Raw genomic sequence first — 27,905 nt, 5'->3', positions numbered from 1 at the left:
TATAATCCAATGTTATACCTTTTATTTTTGACAGTGCCCAGTTTGGCAATAATCCTTGATTCTGCTATAACACAGTATCTTGTTTTTTTCAGTTTTCAGAGTGTAGTGGCACGGGCACCACAGTTCCATTTTGTGAGTTCTCTTAAAAACACAGATTTGGATCTTAATTACAATGGTCAGGATGCTTAGGTTTTCACTGAAGAGAAGCTGAAATGCAGGAAGTTTATATAATGTCATCTGGCAGACTGTAGACCTTGTGAGGACAGAAAAGGGTCTTGAAAGAGGAGGGTATCAAAACTAGATTTTGGCAATATAGAAGATGTGTTGTCCATGTAGTTCTGTCATAAGTTTTAAAAATACTCTTATTAAATAAGTTTTTCCTTCCTTAAGACCAGATAATACACAAAGCAAGTAAGAGTCCAGGGGTCAGAATCTTCAGTTCTTAATTATTCTCTATGAGCTTTTTTTTTTCGACTTTTCTTCGTAAGATTCTCCATACTCATTTACTCTGCTCTTATCCACAGGATAAAGCCTGGCAGAAAAAAACAAATCTTTAGTTACATTACAGTCTCCTATCTGAAGGAATTAAGTAGGTCAATGATGCTTAATTTTAAAAGTGAATTTCTTTGTCATCGTATTCTCTATTTCCATTTGTGGCAAAACCCAACATCTTTAGAGATTTGTACAGACATATCAGCTTCTTCACAATATGACTCAACCACTTGTGTCAGAACCTCATAAGAGACATATTAGTTCCCCTAAAGCTTGGCTGGAGTCTTTTCCCAAGTAATCCAAACTACCTCAAACTTCACTATGAACAGTATTTTCTAAGTAGTGTATACATAGTGCATTCTTTCTCATCTGATTTTAGTTACTTAAAGAATCTGAAACTCAACAGGTACTCAGCTTACAAGAGAACCTGATAATTTGTTTTTGCAAAACAGATGAACAGAAAAGCAGAGCAGGGCAGTCCCCCATCAGACAACACCCTTCACTACTGCCCTGCATAACCCTGGAGAGCATTTCTCAGACATTGAGCATATGGAGATGGGGCCCTCAGCAAGGGTTAGAAGCCCAGAAATCCTAACTGGGTTTGTGAATACAAGCTTAGGAATCTTTCTCCTTCCCCTTACTTCAGGTATTTATGTCTCACATTTGATTTGTGGGTTTTTTCGTTTGTTTAGAGTTTTTTTGTGTTTTTAATTTTTGTGGTTTTTGCTTGGTCTTTCTTTTGGTTTTGTTTCTTTTAGGAGGTGGGAGGTTTGTGACTTCCAAATCTGGTGAAAAGAAACCTGTTGTGGGGAGGGAAAAGGGGTAACTGACAAAAACTCTGGAGTACTGTGAGAAGAGGAATTTTTTGACTACTCTGTATCACATCCAGGATTACTGTCAGGTATGAGAAAATGTTTCTGTTCCTCTTATTTGTATTGAGATCTCCTTTGCAGGGTGCCCTGCTCACCATTCCCTTCACTAGGCACATACATAACTAACATTATCCAGACCATACTATACTATAGATTATCACAGTATAAAACTTCTGCTTCAAGTCTATCCCAATCTATAGTTCTTTATAGCAACAAGACTGCAACCATCTAGAGCACTGTAAAAGACGTAATGAGTATTAAAGAAAGTCATACCATCTTTGGTAGAGATAGACCAGGAACACAACATCATCTCTAAAGCATGCCAGCCTATGAGATGTTGGCATAGTGATGATAAAAGCAAATATATCATCAATAAAGGTGTTGAATGCCTAGAAATAAAAGAAAAGTATACTTCAGCTGGCTGTGAAGAAAAGAAGTCATCAGTCTTACAAAGTTCAAAGCTTGCTATGTTTTTCTGTGGGAACACAGACTTCTTCCATATTTATAACAACACTTAAAAGGTTATGCTGCAAAACTAATTAATGCAAATGTTAAAATGCCTCCTTTTAATGAAGACCATACTGTCTACTACAGACCACAAGTTACAAGTAAAAAGGAAGTAGGACTGTTTCAAGTAAGTGAGAGTATTGTCATGGGAGGGGAAAAACACAGACTCAATTTCAGAGAAAAAGTCAAAAGACACTGGAAAAACCCCCAGACTTTTGTTAATTCATTACTCAAATGGCAAGATTTACAAAATGTCACTTCACTTCCATTTTCTCTAGAATTTGTGTAAAAATTTGTTAATTTATTGCGCTTAAGAAGATTAACTTGGAAAGGCTTTAAAGTATTTTCAGTGCTTTCCTGGAAGTAACCACTTGTTGAATAAGGCATGGAAAATTTTCTAAACCGTTTCAAATCAACAAGGCGTACTAGAGACTCTATTTCTGCAGCAATAATGAAAGGTAATTTAACCAAAAGGCAACTTGTCTGGATCTGGCTCTTGGCTACAGGGAGGTTGAACACATCAACTCTTACAGTGCACCAGCTCTAGTACTCATGTTGCAATAAACTGTTTCAACTCACTAAAAACATCAGGAAACAAATATTCACTGTTGGGTTAACAAACTGAGTTAGTAATGTGGCTCCTTTCAGTTTAGCAAGCTGTATGCTAATCCATACTATAAGAAGGGGGCAAGTGATATAAACACAAAACTCACCCTACAAAATGAACAAACATTTATGTGATGGAAGAAAACACCAGCAGAAAATGGGGGTGTTGGACAGAAAAGTGTTCTGGTTAGTTACAACAGGAGAGCTCTTTCTGTCAGGTCAAAACAAATCCATCTATCTGAAGTGACTCAGGAATATAGCTGACACTTCTCAGGCCTGTGCAAAGATTTGTCATGGAACAAAACCTAAAACCTTGGCAAGCTGGAAAAGACAGCCTTTCCAAGTCAACACCCAAATGATTGATCCTACAATGACGATGGGAAAAGCTAAATGCTCCATGCTTCAGGTACATAGGCAGTCTTCATAAGCCGCTGCAAGTGAATGCACCAAGGCAGTCCATCCAATAGTGTTTAGACTGAATAATTTTCTTTAGAGATTACCTCACTTGAGGCACTCTTTAATAACAATGAAGGGCATAAATGTAAAACGCACAGAAACTGGAAAGTCAGAGTTCAAATTAAAGGAAAAAAAATGAAGCACTCTAAAACAATGATCACAGGTGAGCCCTCTAGACTCTTCTTTCCACTTAAAGTGAAGAAGAGAGCAAGCAACTTTAAATAGCCATTAAAAAAATTAAAACACTCCCTTCCAAAGCTCTCTAAATTAAACATAATTAAAAACAAAAATAGACTTCTTTCTCCACACACACAAGTCTTTGTTGTGGGTAGCCAATGGCATCTGAACAGGAACCATAAATGCTCTGTAAGAAAAGGGAGTTCAGCAAGGTTGTGCTGATTTAAAGGTTATTTGCTTGAATAACCTCCCTCTGTTGTTTATTTAACTGCTGATGTCTCTGCTCAGTTATATTCTTTGGTGAAGTAGAACTGTGAAATTACTTCACCAATATACCTTTTACTCCCTCCTCTTAAGAAACATGCTGATTTGCCTAGTATATGCCTGAAACAGTGTTTATTGTCATTTTTATTTCTATTTCCACATCAAACACTGCTTATTTGCTATTCTACTACCAGCTACATTTCAATCTGTTCTCCTGGATACACCCTGCTTCCTTAAAAACAGTAAGGCAGCAAAAGGTTGCACAATTGCTACAGGCTGATAGAAATGGAAAAGCTTTTGAAGTCTCTTTAGATGTATGTGTTTTAGTTCTTTTGTCTCAAATCTTCTGTTCAGAATTGGATACCATTTCTTGAGCAGTTTAATTTCTTTAGCAGTTCTTTAACACTGTTTCTTTTAAAATACAGATGTTCTGGACAATTTTAATATATCAACACAAAGGAAAAATGAAAACATTTATGAGCGGAAGCACAAATAAAAAGGGTACATGGTGATGGCATCAGGGTCTTGATGATCCCAGCACATCCAGCCAGGGTTTCTCAGGACACAAAGATTGGGAAAACAAAGCACAGTACAAAAATCCTAATGACTGGGATGAGTGGGAAATGATAGTCAAAACACTATCAGCTCTTTAGGGGTACAAGAACAAAACTAGCATACAGTTGCTAACTGAGGGAGAACATAGGAGACATGGGAACTCAACAGTGGCTGTCCTTTGTTATCCATATCAGCACATGGAACCCTGACTGGGATACTTAGGTCTATCATCTTGGTGTTTGAATACTATGCAAACTACTTGGATACACAAGTGGATGCTAGAGGATATACAGCTATCAAAAGGTTAGTGAGCTGATTTTGATTTTAAATAAACTCACTTTCCCCTCCAAGGTCTGCTATTGAGCTTGGCTGCAGCACTGCATTATTTCCTACCAGGGCAGTCTAGGCAGTGGGGACACCACAGTGCAGCCCCTCTTCACCCATGGAACAATCCCTCTCACATTTGCCCAGAAGCTCACAATTCCCACCCTCTCACAAACACTGTGTGCATTACTTCAGTCTCTGGTAGCTCCTGGAACCTGCCAAAGTAAGGTCTTTTTGCATTCCTAACTCCTTCTTGAGAGCTATCCCCTGTCAGTGATGCATTCACATCTTCTTAAAATGATGCATTTAACTAAGACTGATAAATTTATCTGCAGGACCAACATTTGCACTCATGCAAGATAGCTGACAGTACAAAAGGCAGTATTACCATAAAAACTAGGTGCAAGTATTCTCATCATATGGAAGTCATTATGAAAAATGAAAATCTGTGTGGTTTTTTCTTTTTTAAGGACAGCTGCAAACAAGTTTAGTTCTTAAAACAAAAAAAGTACTGACATCCTCAAGCTATTTATTATTAGGCTGTTTCTTACAGAAAACAATTTTCAGAATTACTGCATGCAGCTTTAACTTACTTTGTATGTGAAAGCCTTCCATGGTAAGTGTGCAACAGATTTCATCTAGAAATAAAAATATCAAATTGTAATAAGGTCTGGAAGAAGAGACTAGAAAAATAGACTTCCATCACTTTTCAATCTTACCTTGTAGTTTACAAATAGTTGGGGCAGCATAAACAGGAATCCAAAAGCATACACTCCTGAAGATGAAATATGGAAAACAAACAAATGCACAGATGTTCACCACACAATTGTAATTTTGTAATTAGTAATTTGCACTCATTCTTTTCTAAAGAGTGAAGTTGCATCTAATTCTTTTGTTCACTTTGGGTTGAATCTTCTCCCTTTTCCAATCACTGTGATAATTTAATAATAAGCTACTGCTCTGTATTACACTGATCCAAATTATAGCAATTAATATTCTACTTTTAAGTCCTGGCCTTCATCTGAAGAAATATGAATAGAAAAAAGAACAGAAGGGACTCACCATTGACAAAACTGTTAATCAACCAAGAGTACCAGCTACAAACAAAGAAGAGAGTACAGTTATATTTCTCTTCAGCCAAAATTCTATCACATCCTATGCACCACAGTACACTGACTACTCCAAGAAATGGCTATGTTACAAATTACTCCATGCAAGAACTAAATATGTCACATCTTCCTTGGATTAGGAGGGGCTTCAGAGAAATCGATGCTTATCACTCTATACAAGAAGTTTTGAGAGGTTTATCACCTATTTTTATACTTTTATAGACCATTTTAAGACTTATGTTTCAATAATCAGATAACTGACATGAGATATGTGCACTGTGTGTGTGTAATACTGTGCACTGAACCCTGACTGTATTAAGGCCTGCAAACATAACATTGTATTCTAAATATTAAACAGTCACTTAATATGACAGTAAGGACTAAACAAATTTCAAACAAGTACCATTCAGTGGAAACCACAACAGTAGGTACTTACAAAAAAAGTAAATACAAGGAATCTATGTTTTTTCCCTCCTTACACCTAATAATCTTCCCAGATGTTCAATGGAGCACAATCTTAAGAAAATAATGGTAGTGCTACAGACAGTGATCTAATTCCATACTTCTGCTTTGCAATCCTGAGAACAGTTAATAACTATCATGCTCTGGTTACATAACTTAAAATTAAACTTGCACTGCTGTGTTACTTGCACATTAATAGCAACATGACAATTGTAGCAACATTTCAGTAATCCACAAACATTTAAAGAATGCATCAAAAAATGTCTCCAAGATTAAAGGATAATCCACTCCTAACATTACTTGTTCTGTCACATTTCCTTACCAATTTAACAATGGCAAGAATTCTATTATATGAATTGTTTTCACTTCTTTAAGGTGCAGCTTATAAAATACCTGAAATACAGTCTTTTGGAATACTAAACATACTCAAGAATTTTGTCAGAAAAGCAGAATTTTAAAATGCTGCATATTTGTTACATATTACTTACTAAGACAAAAACCTTTTGAAAAAAACTGCTTTTCTAATAGCCCAGAAATTGCCCCAGTTTCTCCTATGAGTGTTACAATTCATCTATGCAGCAACAGCTAAAAATAATATTAGGAAAAACTACTGCTTGTTTTCTCCCATCCCCTCTGGGTCTAAGGACTATAAAAAAATGCCTACATGACCATCACTATGCTTGTGTTTGCAGGTTTTTCCAACAACAAAGTCTCATGGCTGCACACTTGCTTGCATCTCTCCACCACAAAATGAACCAGCTGTTTTGAGTGAGAGGGGACAAGGGTTTCATTTGCTCATGAAATATTGAGTGTCCAGCTCTTGTTGAAGTATTACTATGTTGCAGGAAGTCCAGGGCCCTAAAGGAATAAAGAGCCCTTTCTCAAAAATGCTTTTGCTTGCTTGCCATTGTAGCTATCATATTTAGGAACAGAGAAGCCTCTTGTTCAAAGCAAATAATTTTGTGAAGGTTTTTGCTTCTCTCTGCTATTGGACAGGTTCAACCCCTGAATTCCTTTCATGTCTCCTATCACTGACTGGTCCTCTGATCATCAATGACAGCTTTCTTCCCCCTCTTCTGATTGACATGTATGCAAGCTATTGAATTATATGCAAAAGTAATATCAGGTTACTTGTGAAATACAACAGCCTGTTGCTTACAGGATGTTAAAAAACCACCTAGATTCTTCAGCTTTAGATAGACAGCATAAGGAAGTTTCCAGTTCCTGGCTCGTGCATCAAACTAACAACTGATTTCCATAACCATGTAGAAAAAATGGGGAATGTTTCAATTCCATATAAGATCATTTATAGAGTTACAGTACCTTTTGTATTTGACATTCAGCAAGGAGTAACCTGCACCTCCAATACACAGTGGATAGAGCAAATATGACAAGTATTTCATAGCCTAATAGACAAGGAAAACAGTTTGTTAGTTCACACTCTATATGAACAGATTTTTCATGGCATTAAATAGAAGACAGCCACATAATCTTTCTCCTGAAAATCTTTTTCTATTCCCAAATGTCTGCTACAATTCCCACTATGCTTGCACTTCCAGTGGTGGTGGTGAAAATTCCAAAGCCCAGTTCAGACAAGCAACCACCTTAGATAGTGTAGGCACCAAGAGACGGCACAAAGATCAGTGTCTAAAAGTAGCTCCCTGCTTAACAACAATGTTGTCACCTATGCTCAACTCCTTTCAGAAATCAGGAACCACATGAACTTGCCTTCAGTAAAAATAACAAGCACAAATACCAGCTTTCAAATTTGTGAGTGGCAACCCTTTCAGACCTCTCTTCACATCAATTACTTGGAATTCTGCTTTTCAGAGCAATGCCTCAACCAGATTGAACAACTGAAAGAACTATTTGTTTCATAAATTATCAGAATTAATTTTCACTATCTGATCATCTACACAATGATGATCCACTTGACAACTGTGAGGATGTGGAAAATACACTTGCAGAAAAAAAGAGCAAAACAAGTCAATCAGCACGTAACATATACGGACTTTGTAGATCAGAAGTGATAGGATTCCCTCTTACCTGGGCATCATATTCTTCGGTTTTCTTTTCAGAGTCATTGTATGCACCAAACTGCAACAAATATGAAAACCATAATCACATCAGAACATAGGGGGAAAGCATTTGCTGTCCAACTTCTTATATTAAGAAGGTAACAAAGCTTTTAAAAGCTTCTATATAGGTGAGTCATATATTTGTCCTGCGCAGCCTACTAAATATAGGGTAGGCAAAAAGATTCACCTTTAACCTCATATTTTACACCAAACTTCCAGGACTTCTTTGCTTAGAAAAATGTTGTTGAGACAGCAGAATTTGCAAAGCAAAAGCAAAGTCAAGTAGCTAAAAATTTGTCAGACACAGGAAGCATTTATTAAAAGCCATAACCATAAAGAGGTCAGTTTTGGATTATCTCCACATGTCCAGAAATTCTGCCTGCTTAAACACAGTTCCTTGATTACTGACACAGGGAGAAGCAGAGCCACCAGTCACACCAGACACATAGACTTCAAGCAGCACAAAACCCCAGCACTTCTCGTGAAGAAACACTGAGTATCAGACAACTGATTCTTCTACCAACAAGATAAACTTTCAGTGTAGACTGCACTTTGTCACTGCATGTTCTGCAGTCTCAGCAATTCATTTTACCCAAAAGAATCATCTAAGAGTGTACTGTCTGCAGAACATGACACAACTGCTAGTTCCACATTGGAGAAGTTACAGGTTCATGAAAAAGCCAGTTTCTTATTTCAAAACATGATGTCACTTAAGAGTGCCTTTCCAACATAGGGGCAGCAGCACAGTCCCACCTATACAGATTTAACAGGACTGACAGAGAAGTTCTGAAGTTTCTTGCATCATAAATACATACAAAGAGCTGCTTCTTCTAAAGAACTCAAAGAAACAGGTTTGTAAATGCTCATCCTGCTGTTGGATTAAGCCATTCATAGAGAGATGCACACAAGAAACTTTTATAATTTAAAAAAAAATTCTTCATTTCACTAGAAGCCAAGTTGCACAGTAACTTGGAAACGGATGACTCAAGAGTGTAATCATTAACAGGGCAATGTCTACTATACCTGAAATTTGGGTCTCAAACCTTGCCACCTGATTGTCATTTTCAAGGCCTTCTTCACCTTCCAGAGCTGTGATTAGCAAAAACAAAACATGCACATGAAAGATTATCATCCAAAGGGACATCTTGTGAAGGATTCAGATAATTAGAATCATGATTCCAGAATACCTATTTTAGTCACCCATTGCATAAAGCAGTAGCAGCCTGATTGCAGCACACACTCCTGGGTCTACACAAACTGAATGCCATGTTATCAAACAAGTACAACATTGTGATCCTGGACAATTAAGCCTCTTTATCAGATGATGTAGTTCAAGTGAAGTAATGTAGTCATTCCAGGATATCTGAATTGCAGTGCTTAAGTGTGGTTAGCAGCAACATGCAACCCAGGGCATTTAGAAAATTTCAGTAGTCACCTGCCAAGCAAGTTTTCATGTCCCTTCGATGAAGGTGCCTCAGAACTCCTAACAGTGATTAAGCTGGTGCTTACACGGTCATTACATTTCAGTAGTGGACTACAAACAAAAATCAGTGAATCTGCTGAATTATTTGGTTACTTACTATATTAAGTATAGTAAGTTACTTAGCTGTAACAGCCTGACCCTAATACAAACCAAAAGTTTCAGTTGACCTGAAAATTTGCTCATGTACCCACATTGCTATACAGATTTGACAACTTAGGCAATGCAGCTCCCCAGGAGAGCTACACTCTAGTGAAGCTTTTTGTGGACAAGGCTCATTTGTTTAACTTTAGATACACCAATATTCTCACCCACCATATATTCCAAACAAAAACAAAAAAGGGGGTGATAGTGTAAAGATGAACCTTTACTGTTATCTTTGATACAAGAGAAAATTATTTTTACAGAATCATTGTCACTACTAGTACTACATGAGAAACAGGAGTTAAGTCTAAATTGCGAATAAGTTCCTCTTAGCAGGCAATTTCCTCTGAGATGCACAGTCTGTATGATTGTTGTCACTTTGAGACCGCTGTGCTACCTGCAACACACTGACTAGATGTGGACTTGTGGAATCATGTACAGGCAGCAGTTTCCTCTTTCCCCTATCACCTCAGTCCTGGCACTCAGAATGAGCTGATTGGGGACATCAGGACTGAGATGATTGGGGAAGGAGGCAAAGGGCACACAGCCTGCTCTTTTGACAATGCTTCCATGCAGGCCTGTTGACATGGTTATACTCGCTTGGCCAGGAGTGAGGCCTATCAGGTGATGTGATAGGTGGAACCTCATCATCATTCTGTGTTTGGTTTCTACAATATCGGCTGGACCATCCCAGAAAAAACTAATACTTCCAGTTTAGTTATCTGATCAACGGACACAATTTCCTCCGTCACTGAAAGCCAAGGACACGTGAGCTACAGCAGTATTTTCCAGTAACTAATTTAGCTTTCTTTTTCTATTATAAACTATGCATGTTGCTGCAAATACTGGTATCTGGTGCTACAGCTTTAAGAACTCACCTCAATCACTGCACCCACACCTGCTGGGATCAGTACCAGTAAACTTGTTTGTTCATCCAAAAGGAAAAGAAATATTACCACAGTACTAAAGCACCGCCAAAGCACTAGACAGAAAAAATAAAAATGGAAGGCTTATTAATATTTAAATGAACAGCTGAGATGACAGAAGACTGATGGCCTATTTAGTGCTATTCTGTCTTACACAACCTAAGCATGAATTTCTTCTGTGTACATCTTGATATATCTAGTAGTCCTAGAAACAGCCAGTGATCTCTGGGAACAAGAACATTTTATGCCGTCCTTATCACAGGAGATGAAATAAAATTGGAACATTTAATGAAGAATTCTGTACTGAAGCAATTCAGCAACATGTGAGTACAATTAGGAACTACATTTATGATTCTTGTGTCCAGGAAGCTGAAAGGCTGCAAGACAATATAATGTCAGTATTCGAAACTCATTTATTATTTGTAAATGTTAAGTCTTTTGAATTTGACTTTACTGAGTTTTGAAACTGGCAATTGACTCTTTATTTCTGAAATTCCATGGATCATTTCAAATTTTTATTAACTTTTTGGCATACACTTGCCAACAGTAGTACAACTGCTTTAAAAAAACAAATGCACTCTCATAAAAATTGTATATGGGTTCACCACACAATAGAAACATGTTTTTCTTCATAAATCCGAATGCCTTCTTTTTTCCCCTTGGGACTGATATACCTTACGTGTTTTAATCCATCTGTAAATATGACAGAATTTGGGATAGTCTCAGAGGTCAAGTGACTCCAGGTCTACAATTTTGCTTCATAATCAAAATTGGAAAAAAGCTATTGGAAAAACCTTCATCTGTTTCTAGGACGGCAGGCATAGATCACTATGTCTCTCTCATGTTTCCTATACACAAATCAAGTCAATGCCCCCATGCTGTCCCCCACCCCCCACGCCAGGAGCCTCTATTGCTCCTGTTTACATCAAAGCCCAAATCAAGCAAGAGCATTACAATACAGCACTTTCCACCCACAAATATTTTCCAACCTGCAGTTATCTACAAGGAACACAAGGAACTTGCAGAACAGCATTATCTGTGAAAGCACATTCTCTCCACCCACAGAACTTTTTCTGGTCTTCGTTTTTTTTCCCAAAGTTCTCTCTGTTCCTTCAGCAAGGAAAACATGGTAACTGACTCAATATTAATCTAATTCCCAATTCCAACACAGTCAAACCTCAGTAGTAACATAAGTGCTTAAACTCAAGTGACACCTGAGCACAGAACTAACAAAGTTAGAACCATCTGTGTAGACTGTTGGTCATCTCTTCTTTGTACAGAAGTCATCTCATTTTGCTATCTCCGTAAACCTACGAAGTGTCAACTTAGATCAAGACTGGAAACACACCAGAAAACAGACAGCACACAGACAACACTTGGCATTCTAGCCCATACCTGCTTTTGTAGACATCCCAATCATGCTCCTCTTTTTCTTCCAAAAACTGATGTCATTTTTAAATGCAAGGAAATCAAAGAGAAGCTGCAAATAGGAACAAACATACTCATTTGCTTGAAACACGCACTATTTACAGACTGAAAATGTTAACAATGCATTCAACATGGTATTAAAAAAACACCTGTTTTAGCAGCTTCTGAAATGAAAATTAAGACTGACGAATAAAAGCTAAAAAGAAAAGTTGCTACAGAAAATCCAGGCTCTAAAAGCACTGCAAAGTGACAGGATATATTTCAAATACTACCACTGCAATGCTGCACAAATCAGTGTTATGCAAAGAAAGAGACCCAAGACAGGGTAACTCATCACAGAAGTTGAAGAGTGAGGACTGTGAGGAACCACACATCTCCTTGAGAGAACAGGGAAAATCATAATAAATTAAACTAAAAATGCTCTGTATTGGATTGATAGTCAATTTACATTTGGATAATATCAAAACTTTAGTAAAAAACATCCTACAATACAGCAAGCTAGGTTTCCTCTGTATTTTGTCACTATGTTGACCTAAATTTCCAGGACATTTTAGAATTCAATTTATTTGTACAAAGCTTTTTTATTTTCTTCAGTATTTTCATTTAGTATAGTTTTTGGTATGTCCTTTAAGCCTTCACCATCTAAAAAAAAAGTAAAAAAAAAATGAAATGCAGATTCCATAAATTCTTGCACCAATGGACTTGAATGAAGAAATTTTCAGTTGTTTTGGTGAGATTTGTTTGTTTATGGGAGGGGGTTGTTGTTTTATTTGTTTTTTTTTAATTTTTGGGAAAATGATACACAAAAGAAAAAAGTATCAGAAAAGCCTGTCCCAGTCTAGAGATACCTTGCAACCTGATAAACAGAGTGGAAAAGTTAAATTAAAATGTCATAGAAATCTAAGGCTTTCCAAACAAGTTAACTGTATGCAATGTGAGTATAAAGAAACATAACATTCCAAGTTCTTATCTCCCCCAGAGTATGGGAACTGTTGAGTATAACTGTAGATTACAAAAATGTTGCCAGTGTCTAAAAAAAGTTGTTCATTTAAACCAAGGTTCAGATTTATGCCAATGCTAAGAAAGGGACAAATAACAAGAACAAAAAATAATCATGAGTGCTCCACACTTTACAGGAACATTTTTGGAAGCAACTTATATCAGCTGATCTAAGTTCCTCCAGGGATTAGAAGTCAGACACAAACCCTAGTATACATCCCCAGCTATGCCACTGCAGTGGTAAACCTTGTGAGAAGTCAACAAAATTTGAACCAATGTTGACAGTCATACTAATTCTAGGGGCTTTGGTTCAATTACAACATAAAAAAAGTGATAATGAAGGTAAAGTTTTATATTTAAGACTGCGAGTTTCTATATAATTATCTCAATTTTCTGCCTTATTTAAGGTTTTTATATTAACTCTTTATTGGAAATAAGCTGACTTGTTTCCTTTGCTCTACTGAAATTACTGTTTTCAAGAATAATTCTTAATAAATGAAACACCTGAAAGTCAGACACATGCTCCCTTTCCTCTTTTTTTTCATATTACGTACTTCCTAAAAACAAAAACCACTTACATGGAATGCTGCTACGAAGAATGTCAAAGCCAGAAAGTACAAGTTAGTATCAACAAAAATTCCTTTTACTTCATCTGCATCCTTTTCTGAAAATCCTACAAAAAAAGAACAAGTCACTGTGCAAAAAGTGCCAGATAGTTCATTGCTGTTATGCTCAAGTCCAGTACGAAAGGAATCTTATGTCACCTGCACAAGATCTGTTAAGGAATCATAAATCCAAAACACAATGGAAGCTTTATTGATAAGATCTTAATCTACCTATATATTGGAAGTTATTTAGCTTGCCATAAACAAAACCCATCAGTTACAAGCCTTTAACTTATGCAATTACAATCTGTTTTGTAATGTTTTCAAAACAGTTAATTCAGCTCTGTATTCTTATTCCCTACCACATGCCAACATATTTTTATCTTTGACTTAAGGAGAAACAACACAAGATTTGTAGTATTAAATCTCTTTACCAGTTATCCAGAAAAAAGAGTGTCACCTGTGCACATGAAAGAAACAAACTGAGGGGTTAGTTGGTGTTTCTTGGCCTAAAGTCATTGAAGGTAAGCATACCAAATTGCTGGAGGGAGTACACAGCATCCTGCATGTGGATCCAAAATCGCAGTTTTCCAAGAGATATTTTGTCATATGACACTGTAAGAGGTAGCTCTGTTGTTGAACGATTTATAACCTGCATTTCAAAAAATAAATGTTTCATTTTTAATAGCAGAAAAATAGCAACAACTACTTCCACTCATTTTAAAAAAAAAGTGATTGTATCACACTATAATTTAACCACACTATTTCAAGAACTGTTTTTTAAAGGGAATAAGATCTTAGACTTCTATACCATGCTTGATGTTTTTGTGTTTTTTCCAAGAAATGTTAAATTAGCAATTTGTTCTGTTCAAGTTCCTATAGCAACCTCACTGCTCATGTATACAAACGCCTGAGATGGCAGCACAAAGGGGTAAACGTGTGCTTAAGATAATTCTTTTGACAGTTCTTCTATGAATGCATATACTAAGATTACCTAAACTAGAATATTGTAAGAAAACCCAACCAACAAATAAATTGTATCCTTAAGGCCACAGCCACAAATTTATTACATTGAGGCTGATTTTGAGAGAAATTGAAAGGGTGGGGAAGCAAGATAATGCCACTAGCTCAGACTAGTGAAAACACCACAGCTAAAGCTAAATCAGACAACTTTGGGGTCTGGGGTATCAAAAAAAACTTCTTCCTCAACACCAAAAAAGAAATCTCTGCTAATCCTACTGTATCATCTACATGTTACTTAAGATGGAAAAATAAAAAATAAAAGAAAATTAAAATAATTGCATCAGTTCCTTCTGCATGATAACTGTCCATTATCCAACTCTCAAACAGGTTTAAAAAAACCAAAAAAAACCCACCTTGTCCTCTCAGATGTTAGAATACTCAGCAGTTACCTCAGTACAAGTTCAGGCAGTATATTTTACATTTCCAAGGTTAGCTCAGGACTACAGATTGGCAGGCACGCTTTGCAGGAGTTCAAGATCTACTGCTTCAGGCTCCTAATTACTCCCAATCAAAATTCCCATCTCAGACCTGCTACTCTACACTGCATCTGTTTCTACAGTAATTAGTTAGCTGACACCTAACTGCTCTGAATGGGTTGCTTCTGATTCTTGTGACACAGAGCACAGTTTCAGGCTCCTCACACATCAGTCAGATGTAAATTGAGGGCTTCGTTCATTCTCCCATTCACTCTTTCCTCTAGTGAGTACAAACAAATCTCAATTTCACCACCCTCCCAAGACCCTGTAAGCTTTTCAGACAGTGGCAGAACATACAGGCACATGAGGGAGGGGAAGGGAAGCTGAGAAAGTTTTATGAATACAGCAGAGAGAAAAGCTTGAGAAACCAGAACAGTGTCAGGGATCTCGGAATGGAATGGAACAAAAAATCAAGTGTGGTTAGAATTGACTGTAGAGAACACTGTCAAGATTCTACAGCTGTTTACCAAAAATTATATAAAGATCTTCCAGACTGCTTCTCCTTTTCAAAGGATTCCTGTAATTCAATTAGTCTCCTTTCAATTTCTCAGTCTATCAAAAACAGTATTAACATTAATGGGGAAAAGAATTTTTATCTGTGGAGGATGAACAAGTAACAAAAATTTGGCAAATGCCTGGGTGTGGACCTGATTTTTCTGCGCCTGAGAGAATTACAGCCTGTCAGTGGCTGATCTGTTCCCAAGGAAAAGTCTCTTGAGAGTGTCTCAGGCTCAAGGTCTATCTTTGCAAACAATTTCATTTTCTCAAAACAGTTCTGTACAGCTGTCGTTAGTGTGTTTTTCTCTTGTCCCATCAATGGGACAAGAGGTGGTGTTCACTTTTCCAATTATGTTAAACCTGTAGCGTAATATCTACAAAAAGGCTGAAAAGTTTGGGGAATTGGGGCCTTTCCTAGCAACTCGTTTTGGTGTGGTGCATAGAATCCACACTTCTACATTGTGTCCAACAGCGACACCTGGGTACGCAGCATGTGGCAAATGCACTCTCCACAGAAAAAGAATTACTACGGAGGAGTTAGGGGTGAGGTGGGGAGAAAATCAGATTGCAATAGAAGACAGAGACAGGAATTCTCCAACACCAAAAGCAATCTAAAATAAAGATATGATTAGAAGAATGAATTCTTTCTCAACAAACAACTAAAAGCCCACAAGTGATGCCTCACAACCTCGATGTGAGTGTGGCAGTTACAAAGCTTTTGAAAGCTTTGCAAGGAATGACCAAGTCCCTGCAATACAACCTACTCTTGCAGTATCTCATCAGAGCATCACACGTTACTTCTAGCACTCTACTTAATCAACACCACAAAACAGTGTGCAAACACTGCGAGTAAGTTCAGTGGTATGAATTTTAAAATTATCTCTTTATTAAATTCTGTGCAATCCCCAAAACTCCAGAATTTAAGCATATTTAAGAACACGAGGAACATCTAATCTCTAGACTGCAGTACTTACCACAGAAGACCTATATCTTGATCAAAAAGAGTCAGTTGACAATCTATACAGCCCAGGACAAGCAGGAAAAATGCACCCTCAGCTCCATGATTTTAGGTCAGGCACAGAAAACAGACACTGTGCCCCCATTTACAGTCAAATGTTAACCTGGCTCCACAAAAGCTGTATTACCTCATTTCCTCATTCTTTCCTGCTCTTCACTTACCCCTTATTCTCTCACAGAATGTTTACTACAAGACTACAATGTTTACTTTCTGCAGGGCTTGAGAGCAGTTTGGCCAGTAACTACTGAGACATCACATAGGCCAGTGCTGAAGGGGAAGTTTGCAGTTTTAGTAGAATAGTTTTTGCAGCACTTCCCAGGACCTTTAATGACTTTCTAAGGCAGTGAGTTTCAACAGCATTAACTGTGGCATGCATGACAACTGCAGGGATGTCATTAGTAATATGAGAATGCTGAATTTATTTGTAAACAGGGTACATGACTTGACCAGTTAGAAGTTCATATGAATGTACTGAATTGGACTGGATGAGCTGTGATAAAACATTAAAACAATGTTTTAAGGACAATGACTACTAATAAAGACATTACAAATGTATATATAAAGAAATACTGGACAAAATTATCTTCTATCAAGACATGTAGCAAATGCTCAGGAGTTTATTTTGCTGTACAAATTCGGGGTGTAAGGGACGCAAATTTGTAAAGATTATCCTGAACACAAAACAAAAAAATCCTTTGTCTGAGCTTAAGTGATGAATTGGAGAGACAATTTAGAAGGTTTATGGGAAATTTACATCTACAAAGGCTTCCCAGGGCACATTCAACAGTTTTGAGACATTCCTCAAGACTGTTCTTCTCAGTAACTCCAGTTGCCAGACAGTGCAACTGAAAAGAAGTGCAAGGCTTAACTAAGAGCTGCTAAGATCAACATTATTTAGACACATGGGACTGCCATGCGTAACCTCTAGCAAAGGAGCTGCATGATTTTCTACAAGAGAAGAGTTGGGGATAAACTAAATACAGAATTTTTTATTTTTTTTTTACTGCTGGAGTGACTGAATAGTAAAGCAGGTTGCCCATAGAGGCTGTCACCTCTCCATCCTTGGATATAACCAAAACTCAACTGGAAAAGGTCTTGAAAATCTCACTCCATGTGATCCTCCTCTGAAAGGGGCACTGGACTAGCAATCTCCAGAAATCTCATCAACTTCATCCTTCTGTACTTCCATTACTGAAGTTTCAAAGTCCTGATTTATCTGAGTGCACAAAATCATCGGATGTACTGTAACACCAAACTTCCAGGTGCTCAAGTTACTCTAATGTGATAGAGAGCAACACCAAGAAATTTAACCACAAGTGAATTTTGAGGAGATAGGAGAATAGCTACTGACTTAAGTGCAGCTCCACTATCAGCTGTAGAGGTTGTCAATATGTCTAGAAAGTATGAGAAGCTACTCTGGGATGCTAACACAACTTCTTCATATTAGGAAGTCAAACTACTGAGGAGACTGCTCCTGCCACTGCTGGTGCTACATTAATGTCCTCCATATCCACCCAAAAGGCAGAAGCAGCGAAGTCCAAACATATTTGGTGGAATACAAGACAGTGACTGACAGATACTTCAGAGGGAAGTCTCAAAACCCAGATCCAGCTTCTGCAGTTACCACAGTAGGTCACATTAAGTTAAGTGGTCATTGAGTCCTTTTGTGCATTTACTTTTTCATGACAGCAAACAACCTATGAGAAAATTTTAATTAAAACAACATTGAAGATCACTGTTAAAATTGTTAAATGTAATTAAAGGTATTCTATTACTCACCATCAAATCTTTCACTCTGTTGCTTAGCTGATCAATAAATAATATTGGAAGGTAATGCACTGTCTTCCCCAACTGAACCCTAGGATGTTTAAACATGGATTTTATGACTGTAGTGATCTAAAAAGAAAACTACTTTTATTCAAATTAGCACTCATTTATCACTTTCAGATCTACCCATGTAGAAATTTCCCACCATCTTTTCAGGCACATTTTCTTTTAACACACAGAAAGAAATTAGCCTAGAATCAATCTTTCACTGAAAGACACCGGTATTGAAAATTTTTTGTTTGCTTCCTCTGTAGAAAGACAGAATAAACAAATAAAAATAGAAATGAAATTGGTTGTGATGATGCTGAAGCTTTTGTATGACCAAGGGAAATTTAAAAGTCTGTGGAAGAGAAACATGCTGAAGTTTACTGCCATATATTTGTATCCATTGTTTCAAATATCCTCCTCCTACTGTGAATATGACACCGGTGCACCATCTCTCCCCCCATTCATCAGGGCCTGGCAGGACATCAGTCTCAAGCTCTGGCCCACATGAGACCATGAATGTGATGGCTGATGCACAAATGCGAAGGTCACGTACTACTGCAGGGACTGTACAAGGAACAGAAATCTTCTCTGCCATCTACAGAAGCTCTCGTTTGGATTGCTTTTGATTGACACCTCACCAACCTGCATGAATCCAGTATAAACTTCCTAGCCTTCAAGCCCTCTATCAAATTGGTTACCGTAAAGTTATTTAGCAAATTATGACCTACAAGCAATTGGTTTGTCAGCATCTTAGAAAAGTATTTAGCCAATGCCCTAACAGAGATAAAATCTTTAAGTCTTCACTAGAAAGGCAGTTATCTACACTGTGATGTTCTTGGTAAAAATCCGAGGAAGCAGCATGATGGAGATTTTTAGAGCCTGAAAGTTGAATTTTAGCTGTTGACAAAAGAAAGAAACATCTATGCATGCTAAGAAAGACTGCATACTAAACACACAGTGTGCAACAGTAACACTGAAAAGTAACTGAGGGTCAGAAATACTGCTTGGTTATTTAACTGAAGTGATTAAGATGTCTATGTAATAATTATGATTAAAGCTATTGTTAGTGAAGTTGCAGCAGGTTATTTCATATCCAAATTATTTTCCTGTATAATGCAATAACAACACAGCACTGATGCAAATCAACCAGAAAAAACTTCACAGCCCAACAACCCCTTCTTGCTATGGGTCTAGCTATTCTGGCTGGCAAGCTACTCCAGAACGCCAGGGCCTGCTGGTTAATCAACTACTTTGGATTTAAGAGGGTACTTGTAGAGAAAGGCATCAACACACAGCACCACAAACCTACACAGCACTACTTATATGCTTGATACTGGAAGCGATTGAAGCAAGCTGTGAGCAGAAGCTACTGCCTGCACCTAGAGGCCTAAAAACCCATCCCTGTTTGTTAGTATTTTCTTGAGTAAAATGACAGAACGTAGGAACACACACTGTCAAAATAAAATTAAGCAAATCATAAAGGGAGAAAATATATCCTAGGTGATCAGCTGTGCCTCTTCAGCACTTGCAGTTTGTAAAGTTTGTAACTTGCAGATGAAGGATAATTAGAAAAGGTCAAGGGATGGCAATTGCTCTGAAGGCCAGAAGGACAACTGGAGAACAAATGGATTTGAAGTCTGCTGTAGCATTTTACCTGTGTCTTTGTAGTCCTGTTTTGCCTTACTATGATAACTCCACACAGAAAAAGTATTCTAAACTCTGTGCTGTCCAGGAAGCAGGTATCTCCAATAAGGCTTCTGAGTATGTAATATCTTAGCAGCAATTTGTCACTACCAAAATGCAAGCATTAAGATCATCTGTTCTTGTCTCTAGGTACCCATTTAAACATAAAATACTAAATACTAAAATACTATATATATACATACTAAAATACAAGAAGGTCAAGGAGGACTTTTGAAGAAATGTGCCATAAGTTTTTAATAACATATCTGACAAAATTAAGTCATTGACTTACATTTTCATGTAACGGTGAACATCAGCAGGAAGGGATGATCCATCAAACACAAAATCTTCCACCATGACATTTAAGGTCAGTCTTGACCTCCAGTGAGAGACAGGCTCATCCAAGGCATTGGTGTCTTTTTCTGCTTCAATTTGCTTTTAAATAAGAATAAAAATACATACTGCTAACCAACACAAAATTTTGAATAGGGTAATAATATAACTCACAGAATCCAGGGAATCATTAACTATATCAAAAGCCAGAAACCCACTAAGAAACAAAAAAACCCAAAATTTACCTTAATTTTGACCAGATTAAGTATTTTGCTCAAATACAACAGAATGGATTTTAAAGACCCACCAGAATCTGACACTGAAAAACTTCAGTGTCCACTCACTGCCTGATTCATTAAGAAGGAATATTCATCTAATTAACCTTCATACCTTGGGAACGTGGATAGTAATAAGAAAAAATCACTTTGAAATTAGGACTGTAATCTGATGCTACTTCAAAACAGTCAGAAGGATGTGGATGATCAACCAAACGTTATCAGTTTGTCTTCATATCTTACTGTGCTATTTTACAACAGCAAAGCATATTATTTTACATCAATTCACTATGGAAAGCAGCACCATGCATTTACAGAGCAATATAGTTTTTTGGTAGAAACCAAAAGCAATGAATCCTTGAAGTAATTATTGTTAACTAGGGAAGTGCTTTAATAACTACCCAGCATTTTAAAGAGCTCTGCCTCTGCTTTGCTGAGTGTTCTACTATTAACATGATAATCAAGAAGAGGATTTTGATTTTTTTCTTTCTGTTGTATCATCATTAGTATAAAGATGCAAGCACAGCAGATATTAACACCAGAAGTGTCTATAAAGCAAATTACTTATTTTGCAGATGTTCTCCTATAGATGGAGCAGGCACCTACCTGTGTGGCTGATTCACCAGTGAGCAAATGAATCTCTTCTGGCTTGGGGACCATGTATGTGGTCAGAGGGCTTACTATATGCACATGCTTATCATCATACCAAGGCAAAATGCCAGCATGATGAAGAAATACAAATGCATATAATGTGCCATTATTTCGGGTTTTCTTTGGTACAGAGACATTCACTGTCCTAAAATATAAAATAAACATATAAGATGACATAACACATGGTGAAATATTTAGCTATTACTAAACACTTGGGTTCCCTGGAACACAAGAATTACTTCTGGCTATCATGTTCCATGGCTGGATGGGGTCATTTTTTATACTCCAGTATATATCACAATATATTGATTCCCAAAGATTTACTATTTACTATTACATTAAGATAGTTTAACCTTTTTTATCCTAGATAACACAGGACTACATCATCAATTCTTTTGTTGCTTTCCCCCACTGACAGGTCACAGGGCCAAAATTATGACTGCACTTGTTAAAAAAAAGCCTCATGTGCTGAAGATACATCACAGATCGCATACACAATACGAAGTTTAAAAAGAAAATCACAAAGTTTTGCCAAGCACTTTGCATTAATAAAATATCTTCTCAGCTATGGCATGCCAAGCACAAAACTCTAAACTGGAGCCCCAAACCATGAAGTCACTCCCCTTGTACTAGCCAAGAAATCATCCTACTTGCACCCTTGCATAATGCCTCCTCTCTTCCTGTAGTCTCACTCAGCTTATTCTGCTCTGAATACTTTCAATGGATTAACAGACCCTGTCAGTAAAACAGTTCTTATAATGTCTCTCAAAGATGAAGTTCAATGTGACCTAAACTGCAACCAACAAGTTCTTTAGCCATAGAGAATGAAGAGAGTAAAATAACCTTAGAGACGACGATAAGAGTCTAGAATGCGGCAATTATTTTAAACAAATAAACAAAACAAAAGTGAGACAACAAATATGAAAAGCAAAACAAGTAATTCCAGTCATTTTAATTGTTCAGAGGCATATGTAGAGTGCGGTGTTATACTAAAAAGTTTCTCTAAGGGCATAGTCTTGGCACCAATATCCTTTCAGAAGATCCTCAAACCCTAGACTATCAGAAAAGAAGGTTTTATTGCGTGATTTTAGCAGAGAAATAGTTATGGAAGAGCATGTTGCTAAAACACATGAAAGAACACGGTTTGACATCTAAGTCCTGTCCCAGGTCTGACACCAGAGCAATGAAGAACAAAACAAAATGCGTAGCCAGTGTCCTACCTGTGTGATTAGAGGCAAGTCTCAAGCATTTCCAGGCACATTTGTCTTCAGATTTTCTTAATGGATAGTAATTTTTACGATTATGAGCAAGGCACACTTCTGCAAAATGTTTGCCTGTATGGCTGAAAACAGCACCCTGATCCAACCTAACCAATAGTGAAATCTACCTTGGCTTCATGCATACTTCCATCCATGTAACTCCTAGTTAGGATGCACGCTTCAGAATTCAACAAAGAACTCTGATACCTTGCATACTACTGGCCCAGATCCTTACCTTTCAAATTTGGACTCAATATCAAAATCCTCCACATTCAAAACGAGATCTATATTACTCTCAGCACCAATGCTTGACCGTGTGGTAGTGTACACACTTAACTGAAATCAAAACACAGCACAGAGAAATTAAGAGTATGAAAACAAATTCATGCATCACTATGTTTTGGAGCATAGGTCTGTCTTTCAGCTTCACTAATTCTCCCAGCTGCAGGAATGTTGTATACGCAGGAAACGAAAATAGTGTACTTAAGTCTTTCAGCTCCTTTTGGGGGCAGATACACAGTCACTAAATACATTTTAATGGGATGACCTGTTCTGGAAGTTGAAGGAAATGGAGCCATTTCATGGAACCACAAATCACGTCAGTAAAGGAAAAGGTCTCTGTCAGGGCTGGAAAGGACCTGTGGAGATACCCCCAACAAGGCAGGGTAACACAGGAAGACATTTAGTTTGGTTTGGAACGTCTTCAGACAGGGAGACTCCATTATCTCCCTGGGCAGCCTGTTCCAGTGCTTTGCCACTCTCAACATAATGAAGTTCTTCCTCACACTTTAGTGGGAATTCTTGTGTTTTAGTTTATGGCCATTATTCCTCCTCCTGTCACCAGGCACCACTTAGAAGTGTCTGGCACCATCCCCTTAGCACCTATCCTTTGAAATATTTATATGAATTAATGAGATCCCTTCTCAGTCTTCTCTGGACTAAACAGGCCCAGCATTTCTTCCGCAACGCTGCTCTAACCAGTACGTGCGTGGCAGCAGGAATATGAAATCAATAAGAAACACGAACCCTAGTCCTACCCGTGCAACAGCCAAGGGAGCCCTCCCCACACCACCGAGAGGGCGTGGGAGCGGCTCGCCCGGGAGGGAGCAGCGACAGGAGGCAGAAGCGGGGACAGAGGGCACGGACAGTGACAGAGGGCAAGGGGCAGGGACGGGGTGGTACCGAGGAACCCCTGACTTGGGCAGTGCGCCGAGGGCCGTGCCCGCCCCGCTTACCTGAAGCTTGGGCCTCTGAGCCAAGTAGGGCCAGACGCATCCCCCGGCCGCGCCGTCCGCCGCCGTCGGGCAGGGCCGCGTGTAGACGATGCCGTACATGACCCAGCAGGTGTGCGCCACGTACACGGTGAACACGCCCACCACCAGGCTGGTGAAGGAGCTGCGGCTCAGCATGGTGACGGTGCCGATGGCGGCGGGCGCCGCCCCCGCCCCCCGCCGCAGCCCCGCTCGGGATCTGCCGCCGCCGCTCGCGCATCCCCCACGCGCCGCCCGCCCCGCCCCGGCCCGGCTGTCCGTCACTTCCGGCGGGCGCGGGAGGCACCGCCTCCTCCCCCCGCTCCCGCCCGGCAGTCGCTAGGGGGCGCTGTGTGCAGGGCCCGCCCCCGGCTGCGCTCAGGGCCTGGATCAGAAGGGTAAAGATAATACTGGTGATAATGATGATAATGATGGCAACCAGAGTCACTCGGGATCCATGCGGTTGGAACAGGCCTCTGAGAACATCAAATCCAACCTATGACGTCAGCTAGACCCTGGCACAAAGCGGTGCTTAAACACCTCGCAGGGATCCATCATCCAACTCCATCTCCCTGGGCAGCCCATTCCAACATCTAATCACCCTTTCTGCGAGGAAAGTCCGCCTAAAGTACAACCTAGACTCTCATGTGCAGCTTAAGACTTTGTCCTCTCATCCTGTTACCTGGGAGAAGAGGCTGACCCTCACCTGGCTGCAGCCTCCTTTCAGGCAGTTGTAGAGAGTGATAAGGTCCCCCCAAGTCCCCTTTTCTCCAGGCTAAACACCCCCAGCTCCCTCAGCTGCTCCTCACTGGACTTGTGCTCCCGACCCTGCACCAGCTTCAGTGCCCTTCTCTGGACTTCTCCAGCACCTCCGTGTCTATCCTGAATCGAGGGGCCCAGAACTGGATACAGCACTTAAGGTGATGCCTTAGCAGTGCTAAGTACAGGGGGACAGTCACTGCTCTGCTCCTGCTGGCCACACTACATCTGGCACAGGCCAGGAGGCCATTGGCCTTCTTGGCCACTTGGGCACACACTGGCTTATATTCAGCCAGCTGTCAAACAGTTCCCACAGGTAATATTAACAGCAGCAACAATAATTGTTGGAATAATAACAACAGTAAGAATAACAATAAAAATACCCTTAGTCTAACAAAAAAATTACCTTTGGTATGCAGGCATAGCCTGCAATGTAGTGCAATGTGATGAAGAAAAGAAGTCGGGGAAATGACAGGAGCAACATTTCAAGGCTCAGGGGTCCTTAGCAAACTGGTCTACTGGAAGATGTCCCTGCCCATGGCACAAGGATTGGAACTGGGTGATCTTTAAGGTCTTTCCAACACAAACCATTCCTGCTGTACTCTGCACTGGTGTGGTCTCACCTCGAGTCCTGTGTTCAGTTTTGGGCACCATAATATAAGACAGAACTGTTAGAAAGGGTCCAAAGGAGAGCAATGAAGATAGTGAAGGGCTTTGAGGGGAAGCCAAGTGAGGAGCAGCTGAGGTCACTAGTCTGTTTAACCTGGAGGAGACTGAGGGGAGGCCTCATCACAGTGTATAACTTTCTCATCAGGAGAAGAGGAGGGACAGGCATCACTCTGTGGTGACTGCTGAAAAAATCCAAGGGAGTGGCCTGAAGTTGTGTCAGAGGAGGTTTAGGTTTGGTATTAGAAGAAGGTCCTTTGCCCAGATGGTGGCTGGGCACTGCAATCAGCTTCCCAGGGAGTGGTTACAGGTGTCCAAGTAGTGTTTGGACAGTGCTGTCAGGCACATGGTGTGATTCTTGGGGATGTTCTGCACAGGGCCAGGAGTTAGACTCTATAATCCTTGTGGGTGCCTTCTGACTCAGCATATTCTGTGATTCTGTGAACATGAACAAGCAATGAAGGATGGGCAGATCCAGAAGGGGAGTGTTTGGTGCCCATTCATGAGCTGAGGAAGCAGCCCCTGAGAAGCACCAGGCTGTCAGTCACACTCTGCTCTCATAGGCCTGAGCTACCAAACATTGTCCTTCAAGGGAGCTGGGAAGGCTCTTCCCATCCCTGTGCTTGGACTGAAAAAAGAGCGTTTCTTGTGGTCCTTGCATGTCTGTGTGTGGGTCAAGCAGAAGAAAGTGATGATGTGAGTACTTACCTCAAGTAAGCACTCCTCAGCTGAGGAGCTTGGGCAGAAGGTACCCAGGGGCAGAAGAGACACAAGCGCGAGTTACAGCTAACTGCCCCAGCAGCTCAGTGAAGTGGCACATCCAGGAGTTTCCTTGCAACACTGAGAAGAGAAAACAGACACTTGGGTAGGTGAAGGGCATTCAAGCCTGTCCTGGTTTCATCTGGGATAGAGTTAATTTTCTTCCTAGTAGCTGGTACAGAGCTGTGTTTTGGGTTTAGCATCAGAATAATGGTAGCACACTGATGGTTTGGTTGTTGCTTAGCAGTGCTTACCCCAAGTCAAGGACTTCAGCATTCTGTGGCCTGGCAGTGAGGAGGTGCTGGGAGGTAGCATAGGTGCCTATCCACAGGGATATTCCATGCCACAGAATGTCATGTCCAGTATATAAACTGGGGGGTTACTGGGAGTGGCTGATCACGGCATCAGGCAGCATGTGGTGAGCAATGGTATTGTGCGTGAGTTGTGTTTCTTGGGTTTTATTCCCCTTTCTCTTTTTTTCTTCTATCAATATTATATTATTATTATTATTATTATTATTAACAACAACAACAACAATAATAATAAACAACTTTACTTAAACAACTTTACCAGCTAGAGTTAATCTACAGCACTTCTTTTTAGCATCTGATATGGGGCCCAGCAATAATGACAAATCTGACTAGAATGCATTAGAACAAATACAAGTATTCATTATATTAGTTTCGTAGTTGCTGGTCATAATGTTTACTTATTTGCTCTCAAAGTTGGTGTGCTTTTTCTTAAAGTTGCATTATGTGTTACCTCACTTGCAGTACGTGTTCCCTCTTGTGCTGTTTATCACCCATGGGAACAGAGACGAGGTTATAATTTTGTACTTTGCAACCCTGGTTTAGGATATAATGGAATAATGTAACGGCCATGGAACTAACCTGGTGTTTGTACTCAGCACTGCTGTCAGCTCTGGACTTTGGGAGCCATCTGTGAAAAACTATTACTAATTATGCCTTTCACCTTTTCTCCTTGGAGAATCAATCCATGGAGGAGACACCTTCTAAAAATTATTGCTGTGTGTCCTGCATGTGTTCTAGGTCTGGTGTAAGGTCAAACAGCTATTTAAAAATCCTACCCAGAGACGTGCCCTGGGACTGGATACTTCCTAAGTGGCAGGGTGTAGAGGTGTATTGGGTTTGCATGGCCAAGTTTTGGTAGCAGGAGAGGGGCTGCAAGGGTGGCTTCTGTGAGAAGCTGCCAGAAGCTTCCTCCATGTCCACTAGAGACAATCCCTGGTAGTCCCAAAGCTGGGCATGCTGCTGGTCAAGGCAGGGCCAATTAGAAATGGTAATGCTTCTGTGATAACATTTAAGAAAAACAAAAACAAAAAAACAAAAAGTTTTTGGGCAGCTGTAATTGGAGCCAGAGAAAAGAGGGGTGAGAACATGTGAGAGGAACAACTATGCAGACACCAAGGTCAGTGAAGAAGGAAGGGGAGGAGGTGCTCCAGGTACCAGAGTTGAGATTCCTCTGCAGCCCATGGTACAGCCCATGGTGAGCCAGCTGTGCCTCTGCAGCCCATGCAGATCCACAGGGATGCAGATATCCACCTGCAGCCTGTGGAGAAATCTGACACCAGAGCAGATGGATGCCTGAGACAGGCTGTGACTCCAGGGGAGGCCCATGTAGAGAGGAGCCCATGCTGGAACAGTCTGTCCTGGAAGGACCGACTGCACCCTGCAGAAGAGTGACCTGTGCTGCAGCAGTTTTGGGAGGATTGTTGCCCACGGGATGGACTCATGCTGGAGATCTGCCAATTTGGCTGATCCTACCCAATCAAAACTTTGATGTACTTTCATGTGGAAGGTGATAAAGTTCCTGTAATGCATGTAAAAAATACTCCAGTATGTAAAAAATGTAAAAAATACATGCTCTGCCAATGAGGAGGTGCACAATAGGTTGGAAGGGAGCATGTCCAGGGCAGCTGACCAGAACTGTCCAACG

At 39.6% G+C, this 27,905-nt stretch overlaps 1 protein-coding gene across 1 annotated transcript; it reads right to left on the bottom strand.

Annotated features, from left to right (window-relative positions):
* On the bottom strand, window positions 1–23,954 carry CLPTM1L (CLPTM1 like). The gene is made up of 17 exons (XM_005517357.3): window positions 23,751–23,954; window positions 22,751–22,851; window positions 21,212–21,401; window positions 20,290–20,432; window positions 18,279–18,357; window positions 14,019–14,136; window positions 13,458–13,552; window positions 11,848–11,932; window positions 10,405–10,508; window positions 8,926–8,991; window positions 7,871–7,921; window positions 7,148–7,230; window positions 5,316–5,350; window positions 4,973–5,028; window positions 4,847–4,891; window positions 1,638–1,753; window positions 1–532 (listed from the first exon to the last, which is right to left on the bottom strand). The coding sequence occupies exons 1-17, from the start codon at window positions 23,922–23,924 to the stop codon at window positions 454–456; spliced, it is 1,620 nt and encodes a 539-aa protein (XP_005517414.2). The 5' UTR covers window positions 23,925–23,954; the 3' UTR covers window positions 1–453.
* Window positions 23,955–27,905: the final 3,951 nt, after the last annotated feature.

This window comes from Pseudopodoces humilis, chromosome 1 (genome assembly GCF_049639895.1).
Source record: "Pseudopodoces humilis isolate 2021_Gansu_Grassland_sample_001 chromosome 1, ASM4963989v1, whole genome shotgun sequence".
Classification (NCBI taxonomy): Eukaryota; Metazoa; Chordata; class Aves; order Passeriformes; family Paridae; genus Pseudopodoces; species Pseudopodoces humilis.
The sequence above is the reverse complement of the archived record's forward strand: the minus strand, read 5'-3'. Positions and strand labels throughout refer to the sequence as shown.

Excerpts from the sequence above, each read along its gene's own strand:
- CLPTM1L (XM_005517357.3), bottom strand. The coding sequence starts at position 23,924 with ATGCTGAGCCGCAGCTCCTTCACCAGCCTGGTGGTGGGCGTGTTCACC. Across the intron at positions 8,992-10,404 it reads GTGTGGGTGCAGTGATTGAG|CTCTGGAAGGTGAAGAAGGC; the intron begins GTGAGTTCTTAA and ends TGCTAATCACAG. Across the intron at positions 533-1,637 it reads GTCTATCTCTACCAAAGATG|GCTTTATCCTGTGGATAAGA; the intron begins GTATGACTTTCT and ends TTTTTCTGCCAG.